The following is a 12,744-nucleotide window of genomic DNA, read 5'->3' on the forward strand; positions in this document are numbered from 1 at the left end:
TTTTGCCTGGTTTATAGCTATGAAATACTATTTTACTGTTTTAATTTGCATTTCTTTATTAGTGAGATTTTTTTTTTTCCGTTTATATCCTTTGCTCCTTTTCCACTGTGGTCTTCATTTTTAGATTTGTTTGATTATTTATGTAATTATTGGTTAATGAGAGTTTTTTTAAATTTTATTTTGGATACTAATCTTTGGTAGCTAATAAGACTAATTTATCTTTTAATTTATGATGTCTTTTATCACACAGATGTTTTTAATTTAGATATAGTCTATATGTCCATTTACTCTTTTACACTTTATGCTTTTTTGTTTTGTGTATCCTTCTTTACCCCAAATTCTTAAAGGTATACTTTAACATTTTTTCTTAATATTTTTAAAGTTTTGCATTTTATATTGTTATTTAATTCATTTGAATATTTTTGTTGTTTCCTTTTTATATTGTTATGTAAAATGTAATTTCATTTTTGTTTAGATAATCAATCTTCTCAGTGCTATTTATGGAATTCCCACCTTATTCCTACTCTCGAAATACTGTCTTTGTTAGCTGTCACTAATATCTGCTTTAATACATTTGCAGTCCTTTATTCTGGTCCTTGGTTTATATATATATTCCTGCTTCAGCATTTCTGACTAAGGTCTAACTACTACAGCTTTTTCGATTTGATATCAGGTGTGATAATTTTTTCTATCTTGTTCTCTTTCAAAATTGCTATCGCTAATTGTTTGCCAATTCATATAAATTTTAAGATGGAGACAATTTCTGGGAGAAATAAAATCTTTTGAAGGTTTTACAAATTACTTCTGAAATATTTGACACTTTTATAATAACAGCTTTTTCTAACTTTATAAGAAATATGTTTATTTGTATTTAGGTAATTTTGTCTTTTGTTATGTAATTTCCTCTATGAAAACTCAGAACAATTTTTAATTTTCCTAATTTTTGGTTTTGTTATATTTGTTTGTATTTTACTCTTGAGAATAAGACTCTTTAGAAATTAATTCATTAAATTAGTTTTTACTGATTTATATCAACTCTTTTAATTTTTATGTATTGATCTGTATCAGGTAACCTTGATGCACTCTTTTCTGATTTTATAGATTACTGCTATGGATTCTCTTGAATTTCTGTAAGGACTTTAACATCATCTCTGAGTAATACTTGTTTATTGCTTTATTTCTATCTTTGCTTCATACCTCTGTTGTTTGTTCATTTATTTTATTGTACTTCTAAATATAAGTATTAATAGAAAGCATTCTTGTCTTATTCTCATCTTTAAGGGGAACTCATATAACGTTTCATCATTCGGTATATTTTTGGAAGATAGCCTTTACCATGTTAATGAATTCCCTTTTCTTCCTAGTTTACTAAGACATATTATTTTGAATAAATGCTAAGTCATAGCAAATATTGATATGCTTTATTTTTCATCTTAAACATTTCTTTATTTTCTGTTTTGTTAATTTCTGCTCTTATATTTATCTTTCCATGAACATTCATTTGAGTTTATAGTATCGTTCCATTTCAAATTTCTTTAATTGAATGCTTTTGTGTAAGTGCTAGTTTTGACACTCTTAAAAGCTCCTTGTTTTCTTGTCCTGGGATCTGTGGTCTTCTTTTTTGGTTTCCTATTGATTCAAATATAGATTACACTGTTTGAATATCAATGCTTGAGAATACTAAAAAACAAAAGGCCCCAGTGTAGCATATATGCTGAATTTTATTACAGAGAAGATTAAGTACCTGTGAATTGGCAATGAGGTCATGGTTTGGATTGCTGATTTGAAAGTAGCAAGTAAGTGGTGGATATCTCTCTTACCTAGGACCATCTTTTGCTGACAATGAAAAAGTTATGGCACTGACAACTAATAGGTGTGCCAATATTAAGACTAAATGATGTGACCAACATCTAATTGTGGAAAGAAGAAACAGTCATTTGAATCAATTAGTGAATGACATAAAATAATTTAATAAATTGTGTAGTTTAGACTTAAAAGATTTTTTGTCTACAGAAGAGAAAGAAGCATTGAGGACTAACATATTTGTGGGAAATTTCATATTATAGTATGGGCTTTCCTGTGCTTTTGAATATGTATAGGGTTTAGAATATAAGATTGAAAAAGAATATCATTGCAACTGAAGAAAATAGTATGATTAAAACATGATTAAAACATTTATGCTTATGGGATAATGAGAAAATCAGCTTAACTAAAGGCCGATTATTAGGCCATATGGCAAAAAGTGTTGATAGGCATGGTGAGTTTTATTGTGTATGGCCTTGATATACTACCATGGAATCATTTTTTTTTTTTTTTTGTACCAAAGAGTTTGAGGAACAAGGAGCTAATATGAAAAAGGTGGTAATAATGAAGATGATGACAAAACCTAAATACTTTTGTTGAAGGGTATTACATGCCAAACACTATTCCAAGTGCTTTATATGAGTGATTTAGATGAATCCTCAGAAAAATCTTGAAGTATCATCGTTATCATCATCATCATCATCATCATCATCATCATCATCAGGAGTAGTAGTCTGTTATTATTATCATTATATTCTAATAAGACACTTAAGGAGCTCATCTAATGTGCCTAAACTCTTACATTTAGTAGGTGACAGAGCTAGGACTTCAGCAGACATTATATTTCTTCAGAAGTAATTATTAAAATTAGTCTGATTTGGTCCATAGGATGGACTTGTGGAAGTGAGAATGCATCTGAGGTTGTCACTGGGAGGTCGTAAATAATTCAGCTGTGTAGTTGTCGAGGCTTGGCCTCAGGAAGTAATAAATCAAAAAGGACTCCCAGGTTCCAAATGTGAGTGACTGGGGCAATGGGGTATTACTTTTGCTTCCTTTTCTAAATTAATTTTATTCCTCTTTTTGTCTTTTTTTCTATTCCTTTTCTCTCTTCTCCTTCTCTCTTCTCTCTCTTTCTCTCTCTCTCTCCCCCTTTCTCTCTCTGACTTTCTCTTTGGTAATCAATTTGTGAGTGAGTGATATTCAGGATTAGATTTTTTTCCCTCTTCTTCAGGTTCTAATATAGCTATAATACTATTGTAAAAAACGATGTTTTTGAAAAAACGTGGAGGATTTATATATGATTTTACTCCAGACCAAAAGATATTATTCAGTAACAAATAATGTTAAAACATTGCATAATCTCAACATATGTCCAGATTTAATGCAGACACATCATTTAGAAATTTACGCTTTGAAAGTACTTTGATTTAGAATCAATAGACTAATCCTTTCAGTAACTTAGAAAGTAACAAGAAAGTCTTCCTTACAGGTTCCTATGCCAACAAATAGCTAAACAACTGAATGCATGTAAGCAAGTCTGGAGAACTACTTTACCTGTGTAACTTTGGACAAATTATTTCTTTGCCTCAGTCTCTTCCATACGTAAACAATATAATCATATGTTATTCCTTACCTGCTCCTACCTTGGGTAAGAGCAAACACATCTATAATGTGGAATATTGGAATAGACCAGCTAAAGCACCAGTAATTCATATATGTTTGGACATCAGCATTTAAAGTTGCCCTACTGGATCAGGTCTTCTGAGAAGAAGTCACTATCATGTGTAAGATATTTATTTGAGAAAGGAGCGACAAAGATAGGGAGAGCTGCCTTGAGATCATAAAAAACAGTTCACAACCTGTGCAAAGAGAGAGGAAAGGAAAAATCATTGGGTTGAAAAAGTTTCGGACTGCAGTCTAGTTGCAAAAATATTCATCCAGGCCAATGTGGAGTCCTGGAGCCAGAGTTTTCCTTTAGTGGGGTCCCCTGTCTTACTGGAACATATCTTAATTCTACTGTTTTGCTTAGTCATTGGCTTGGAGTAGACAGAGGAAAGTGCAGCCTTCATGGTGGCAAATGCAGAGGGCCGACTCAGCACTGCATTTTCACAGCTGCCACATCCACATATAGCATTTGATAAAAATATCACTTTTTCAACTTTACTTGCACTTTGTTCTTACTGAACCTTCCCTAAACTAGCTTTATGCATCCTAATCCATTAACACTCTCCGTTATGTTAGCCAATTTATGTCTTCTATTCCATCACCAATCCTGTGCATATTGGTTAGCTATTTCAACTATGTCTCATTGAATTAGATTTTCCTTCATCCTCTTCTTGGAATATCTACTGATTCCAATCTCTGAGTAACTTTCTTTTCACTTTCTTTTTCTAAGTTCTTGCTATGCCTAAGGTTTCTGGAAAGTGTCATGTAACTATTTTGATTTGGGATTACCAGAAAGTAATCCAAATTCATTAAGATTACTAATTTTGGAGTTGGAGATAAGTGGAATTCTAATCCTGGCCTCATTACATACTACATGTTTTAATTTGGACAAGTTCCACAATGTTTTAAGCCTCGATTATCTTATCTGACAAATCAAGATAGTGATATTTTTTTTATATATTGTGAATATGGCATATAGTAGTTGCTTAATGGATGATAGGATTATTACTAATAATTTCAACTAGGGCTTATGACATTTCTGCACATTTCCACATTATTTTGACCTTCTCACTGGACTTCAAACCTAGTTCCAATCTTTCCAACTCACGTAATCTAGAGACTATATTTCTTATATTATCGTGACTCAGTATTTATTGAGAACCTATTATGTTCCAGGAACTATAGTGGTGAGTCAAACAGACCAAGTTTCTACCTTAATGGAGCTTACAGTCTATTCTGAGCAATATATTTTCTCAACTTTACAATTCAAAATATCTTATTTATCTTAACTACCCCTTTCTGCCTTAGTCCTGTCTCAGAGGAAGATTGTTCTTTTTCTTTTTCAAAAACAACCTTAATTTCCTTCTCATTTAGCTCTCTTAGATCTTGCTCCAACATCTATCTCTTGACGTACTGCATCTCAGATCTCTGTCTTCACTGGATCAGGTTTATCTTTGCATAAAATTTTCTCTAATGTTCTTAAAGAGAAAAATACAAACAAACCTTATGCGAACACCCTTCTTACTTTCTCTTTCCTTCTGTTTCTATTGTTTTTCAGTTTGGCTTTCTTACCAAGTCTATTTAAATAGCTCTCTCAAACATAACCTACTATGGCCTTACCTTAGCTATTTTTTTTCCTTGAAATCTGAATAACTTATTGTATCAAAATGTCACCTATGACACTACTTATACCCAATTCTCTTTCTATTTTTTTTTATCACAATGTGTCATCTTTTGCTCTTATTTTCCTTTCTTCATCGATTTTCTCAACAGATATTTATTGAAGGCTTATTATTAACACTCTTGTGAAGATTACACAGAATCTGTAGAGAAAGTGTAAGATACTATTTTCTATCTCCTTCACTAAAATCTCATCACTTTTCTCTCAACAATCTCACCCTCTACAAATTCCAATTTATCCCTTCAATCATAATCCTCCACTGAATTTCATTCCTATTGTTGCATTTGCCCTCTGTTCTTCAAGTTCCCTACCTGTTCCTCAAACTCTACATTTTAAATTGATGTAACCATATTCACCTAACCAACATTTTCTTTTAAATTCTATGTATCTGCTAATATCATATTACAGTCACTGAGACTTTAAAATTCAAAATGATCTTTGTTCTAGTGCTTAAACCTATCTCTGGTTTTTATCCTCGTTGCTACCATTTCCTTCTGGTTACTTTATTTTCTTCTTGGAATATCATAGGTAAGTCCTAACTTTTTTTTTTTTTTAACTATCTTTCCAAAATTTTTCCAGAGCTTACAATAAAATTCAAATTTCTTAGCCCTGGCTTTCAAACATCTCTAACAACTTCCTCAGTCTTATTTTCCATCCGATCTCCCATTGTCTGGTTATATGCCCTTTGTCCCACAATATTACTTTTCTCACTTGTGCTTTTCACTTTCATATCTGCATGACCATGCAGAAGCCACTCCTGTCATTTCATGCAAATGCTTTCTGTTTCCTTTGCTCATGGTCTAACACAACTACTACTTCTTTAAATCCTCTCTATCATTCATCTCTCAAGATATAATAACTTCTCCCTCCTCTGAAGCACAATAGAATATTTTATTTCTTTTGTCATTCATCTTATGCTGTATCATATCTTCTCATCTCACTTATGAGGTTTTGAGATCCTAGAAGCTAGAGACTTGTGGCATAACTGTTTATATCTAGTAGATACTGAACACACTGCCTTACTCAGTAAGCATATGTTAAAGGAATAAATTAGTAGAGAAGATCTCTTCAAAAGTTATTACTTATCAATAAAGTAATAAACTGTATATACTGGCTCAGTAGTCTTCAAGAACACAGAGTAATTGCTATGCATGCAACTAAGTTCTCTTCCTCTCTCATCCAGTTATTATCTTGAGGCAGCATCACCTCTGAGCACAGGGAACAGGAGCACTAAGTGGTGAGGACTGTCCTTTCTCTGAGGTGCTTACTGTCTTTGAGATTGACATGAAAGCAAAAAGCAAATGATTACAATGTAAAATAAAAGAAATTTTAGCTAGAAATTTATATGAAAAAGATACTTCAAGTAGAATAATTACTAAATGAGAAATGGGTTTATAAGCATACTTTTGTGGAATATTCTTTATGAATCCTTAAAAAATCAGGTCGTAGTTTCCAACTTATTATATCTCTGAACCTTAATATGGTAAATATAATGATGGATTTTCTTGAACAAATCTCAAAATTATAAAAATCTTGCAGAAATAGTGTAATAGTCTAATTATTTCCCATAGAACCTATTAGGCTGTGTGACACCCAGTTTGTTTGATTGGGCCTGGAATTTTGAGTTACCAGTAAGTGTAAGTAACAATATTATAAATAATATTTGCTTGGTAAAAAAACATTTTAAAGACATAATGAAAGGGGATTCAGTGTTGTTGTTTTTTTTAAATAATTCATTATGAGTTGCACCTGCATTAAGGGTGTGATCCTTGTTATAAACCATGCATAGTAGGTGCCCAGTAGATTTTGGCTGAATGATCACAGTTGGAGAGGCTATCTGTCTATCAAGTTCTATGAAATGAGGATTTTTAAAATTTAGCTTTGGAAAGAAAAGGCCAGTTAAATATAGAAGAGTGCATGCTACTCTGGGGAATTAAAATGTTCAGGCAAGCAACATAAACATATATTTTTAAGTTAATTAAATTACACAATATAATAATAGGGAGTTTAGCGATATATAACTTTTGTATATTGATTATATTTCTAGGTTTTATTTCTTGTTAGTATTTTGTTCCAGCCCAACCGAGACAGGAAAACCAGTACATTCTTTATGATTAGAAAGAACTCTTTTGTCATTAGACCAGGATAAATTGATAGTTTTTATAGCCTGGCAAGAGACTAAGTCATCATTACCTAGATAGAAACACTTAAATCCTTTGAAGATGGTTATTCTTTTCTGAAGGAAAGTTTGAATTGACTGCTCGAGATTCTGTCTCATTCCCCAATTGGCGAGGGTTAGTTTTGCTGCAGAACTGATGACAGTTTTCACCCTCAGGGTAGGTAGATTAGATTGGGAAATGTATATGATGAGAGCTTGTCAAGGAAATTCAAGGAGCAGAACTGATAAATTCTAAAGGGAATTCTAATCTGGTCCTCAGATTGAATCATGAATGCTTATATCTTGTGAACTTACACAAGTGTGAGTAGGTACAGCAGAAGAAGCAGAAGAAAGAGCAGAGTAGACGGTGTGGGAGGGGAATATGTCAGAAGAGGCACAAAACTCTATGACTTGTCCAGTTTATCATTTGTTGAGTTGTGAATAAAATATCAATTTGAGGAGCAATTTTGGTGATGACTAAAACATTTTGAGACATTTCTTTAAATAGTTATTCACAGAGCCTGAGTATTGTACTGAATTAAAATTCCAGAATTCCAGGAAATGAGCCTAGTAACAAACATGGAAATCCATTCTTGCATTTTTGGTCAGGCTGCCACAGTTCAGTCTTAGGCAGGATGAGTCTATATGTGGTTCATATGATTCTCTTATAAAAAAGAGACACCTGGTAGAAAATGAATTATTGGAAAGTGTAAATTTGTAATGAGTATGAATTCAATATGTAAGTCATAAAGGGAATTTTCCCCCTAAAACCAGCTATTATATATATTTAAACTTTTGCTATTTATAATCTGCTGCTCCATAGTTAAAACAATTTGGTGCAGATTGATATATCTTTTTGAAAGCTTATTTATATTTCACATACAAATGTGTGATCATCCAGGCTTAATTATCATTACTTGGAATATTTCATATTGATTAAATGCATTGGTGCACTTACTTTTACAGTATCATAATAATTGTTTTCAAGGTGAGATATTCTTAAATTAGTATTTTTCTCTTACTCTAAATATTATATCAATCATATATATTTTACTTATATATGGATATATGGCTACAGCCTTTAAAAAAATAGACAAGAAATAAAAATAATTAGCTTCATATAATACTGTTAGCTAACACTCATATCACAGTTACTATTTTTTAGACCCAGTTTGAACTGCCTTAATTCATTTAAGCTTCAGAACAATTGTATTAATTTGAGGCTATTATTGCCTATACTTTACAAGTGAAAAAAGATTGTAATAGAGAGGTTAAATAATTTTCCTGTGTAAACATGGTGAATGGGTGGCAGAGCCAGAATTTAAACCCAAACAATCTGAGTACTTGGTATTCCCTAGCCAAGGTTAGAGTATGTAGCTATGTTACTCTAAAGCTATATTTTGATATGATTATTTATTAATGTGGGTATCTTCCCTTACTAGATTAAGAACTGGTAAGTACAAGAACCATGTTTTATTAACTTTGTCAAGTATAGTGCTTAATAAAATTTTTATTACTCCTGAATTACAGCTTATTATTGCCCTTAGATATTCTTTTCAGGAGTCTTCTATTTTGATGTCATTGGTTTTAGATTTACCAAACAAACAAACAAACAAAAAAATGCAATTGTTACCTGTAAGTGGAGTGTTACATTTATGATTCTCTTATTTATTAACTATTTTTAGGAATGCAATAGCATGAATGAAGCGGACTATTTTTGATTGATTTAGGATAATTTTAGAATCATGTTACTTGGTTGAAATTCTTTTCTCTTTTCTAAATACTCTTTTCTATAGGGTGCTGCTTTAATTAGAATGCTGGCTAATTTTATGGGCCATTCAGTATTCCAGAGGGGTTTGCAAGTAAGTAAAATGGTTTTTATTTTCTCTTACATTTTTCCTTGTCTATATATTTATTTTAAAGATTTTTTACAGGTTGGGAAATTACTAATAGAAAATTACTGAATTTGATAGAAAACTTTAGGATGAGTAAGATAAACAGTGTCTTTCCATATGACAAATGAAAGTAAAGATTCTTACTGTACCAATCAATAAAAATGAAACTATTATACCACTTAGAATCTATTTAATATATATTTTTAAATTGAAGTAACTTTTAAATATATCAGATCTAAAATGATCTATATAAGATTTTCTGTAAGTCCACTTCCTTTTTCTTCCATTTAAAATTTTATGTAAAGTGGAAACGAATTATATTAGCTTTACTAAAATTATGTATTTGAGAAAATCTTAATGCCATTTTCACATCTACCTTTTATGTTGTTGTTTTACTGTAGATATTCATAGATTATTTGCTCTAACAATATCTAAATTTTTTTAATTAGTAAACATAATATTTTAAATATAGGAGAAAACAGTTTTATCATATTGCATTTAGAATATGAAGTAAAGAATATAGGAGTGGATTCTTAGAAAAGAAGGATTCTTAAACTTTTTAAAGCAAACACAAATATAAAAAAAAATGGAACTTTTATTCCATTGAATGTGTTGAAGTAAATCATGTTCCTAGCAGCTGTGATTGATGAATTATTTATGGTGCATTCTGCTACTTAGAAGTGTCCTTTAAAGTAAATTGATGTTCACCTGAAATACAATTATGCTAAGACAGAGAGAGCAATCAATCTTATCTACTCTTAGTAAGCTTTTCATTTTGAAATTTAAATAAACTACATATGAGATCAAGTTATATTTTAGTAGTATAAGTCTATCTCTACCCAAAATGAACTAAAAGATAAAATACAGAGTAAGAGTTAAATATGTTCTGACAAAGCCATATATACTTAACACAACAAAGAAAAAGTATAAATTTCTCTGGGAATAATTTTCCTAAGAAAATATTTTCACAGATTTGTTCCAGCAGGGATTGTAATTTACTTTAGCTCTTTCCATTACAGACACCTTCGGAATACCTGAATTCCATAGAACCTATTTGCAGGGTGCTAAAGTCTTTATTCTGATCACATAGTTGGGAAAATCTTTTTTCTCAAAGAGTACTCTCCATGAATATCAACTTTCTGGAGGAATGTCCTTTCTTATCCCCACTCCTTTGGTTTTTCCCCCATTGAAGTTGTAGCATGACAGTTCCAGAAAATATCTAAGCTTTCATAAGGGCAATACAAATTGAATTTGATCTCCTGGTAGCAAGTTGATGTGAAATCATTTTCTATACACAATTTTTATTGTTTTTCCTCATCTGGGTGCATGGATTTGCTCGGCAGATTGAATAAGTATAGCTATATTATTTGGAAAGGCTTATTGTTTCACAACATTTTTCTTTATCCTGTCATGCTTTCTATGGTATGCAAAATACATCAATTTTTAATACACCCTTTTCTTTTGACCCAGTCTGTTTAGTTTTGTCTGAAACAGTTAGAATATACCCTCAGCCTCCCATGTATTAAACTTTCATTTGAAGCTTATATTAATGTGTACCTTTATTCTCTGATACTTGATTTGGTTAATTTTCAACCGAGGGACTCTGTTTGTCAACACTGCATTTCATTTGCCTTGTGACATCTCATTGATCGGTATCCTTCGGTACTTCCTTGCAGCTTTATTTATAGTCATCACTCAAACTGATTTAGTGTATCATCAGCAGTTTGGATTAGTTTACAGTAGATCCCTATGTCTGGGTGATAAATTATCATCTCTTGTGCATGAAGATATATGGGATACATTTTGGAAATGACCTCCTGAACAGATACTTCATGTCATGGTGCTGAGTGGTCACAGAGTTGATATTAACATATTTCTCATCCACAAAGCTCTAGGGAGTTGTGTTTTTACAGTCTTATTGAAAGAGCTAATGTGGACTGTCAGTGCTTACCTCTGCTAGAAAACCTATTAATTGTTTTTACATTAACCATGGCTATTTTTATGTTGACAAATGCAAGTTTATATTTGCAGACAGACCCAGGGTTAGATTTACAGGCGTAGGCAATTCCAAATTGCAAATAGTGCATTCATACATTTTTCCTCCTTTTCTTCTTTTGTTTCTCTCTCCCTCTCTCCTTGCTTCCCTTTCCTTTATTTCTCTACCTCTTCCTCTCCCCCTCTTTCTTCTTCTTCTCCTCCTTCTTCATACTTGGACCTTAGCCCTCATTTTCTACCTGGGAACAGTAATAATGGTAGTTTCTTCTAAAATTTGTGTTCTCTTACAATTTTTATATCCTTGTCTTAGGCTCTTTTGGGAACAAGGCAAATATTTTTTACATATACAACTACAGAAAAAAATATAATAAATATAAATAGATACAAAGTAAATTATAAATATAATAAAACTCATGTAGAAAAGTAGTAGGTTTCTGAGAAATTTCTGGGTCAGTTCACATGTTTATATTTAAGCTACAAAGTATCTGGATATAGATTCAACTATATTTTTCTACCTTTTGTAATACTTCGTACTGGGAAAATATATTTTAAGTTCCGGCTCACATAAATATTCCTCAGTAAGAAGGGACTCAGATTTTTTTGAGAAAAAGTTTGTTCCTAATAGCCATATAATCCAATGTATCCACTTATTTCTGAATAATTACAACTTTCCCTAATCTAGTCTTCTCAATACATTTTTGTCTAATTCCTTTTATTTCTTGAATTTTGTCTGATGCTTAAATGGTTCGGTCTTGCATAGGTTTTTAAATAAATTCCCTAAACACATTTTTTTTAAGGGAGAAATAGACAAATACACACACACACACACACACACACAAATTCATCCTGGCTACCATTAATGAGTTAGATTCTGCTTCAATGTTTACACTGAAAGTGAAGTGTGGAGCAAATCAAGCTTGAACCTTTGTTTCATTTTATATGCCACTTGTAAATAATATCTTTTCAAACATAGAAATGTTTATATTTTTGCAAACTCTACATATTTACTGTTCTAAATAATTACTTTTCCAAAATAATAGCTACACTTTCATATTTCTCTCTGGATACTTTATTGTTTGTGATTAAGCTATCTACAGGAGTAAAAGTCAGGAAAACCACTGCTAAACTTCAGAAAATCAAGAAATTTAAGTATTACAATGAGTTAATACCTATATTCTCAGCTGATTGCCATGAATCTGGAAGAGTCTGGTAGTACCTTACCTAGGCCTCTGCCAAAGCCCACCTGCCTGCTAATTGCTATTTGAGCCATCATGACTCTTCCTTCTTTCATGCTTTCCATAGCCCTTATGGGTCCTTTTTATGGAGAACTTAAACTTGGACCTAACTAGCAAAGGATTCTAAGAATTGGAGTTTCCACTCATACAGTGAACAGATGTGTAGAATGTAGCAGGAGTGGTGAATTGTTAGCAGGTAATTTGACACATTTAATTTATAAATGTCTGCTCTATTGATTAAATACTATTGTTTTTGTTGGTTACTGTATTAACATATGGAGCTTTAAAAATATTAACACCCTTATCTCTTCT

General features: G+C 31.7%; 1 protein-coding gene across 1 annotated transcript in view; it reads left to right on the forward strand.

The window, feature by feature from the left end:
* The window catches only part of TRHDE (thyrotropin releasing hormone degrading enzyme), a 335,250-nt gene that overhangs the window by 229,112 nt on the left and 93,394 nt on the right, over window positions 1-12,744 (forward strand). Inside the window, exon 7 of the mRNA XM_039866032.1 lies at window positions 9,104-9,169. Within this exon, the coding sequence (XP_039721966.1) occupies window positions 9,104-9,169 (66 nt within the window). The remainder of the gene's footprint in view (window positions 1-9,103; window positions 9,170-12,744) is intronic.

This window comes from Pteropus medius, unplaced genomic scaffold (assembly GCF_902729225.1).
Source record: "Pteropus medius unplaced genomic scaffold, Ma_sr-lr_union100, whole genome shotgun sequence".
Lineage (NCBI taxonomy): Eukaryota > Metazoa > Chordata > Mammalia > Chiroptera > Pteropodidae > Pteropus > Pteropus medius.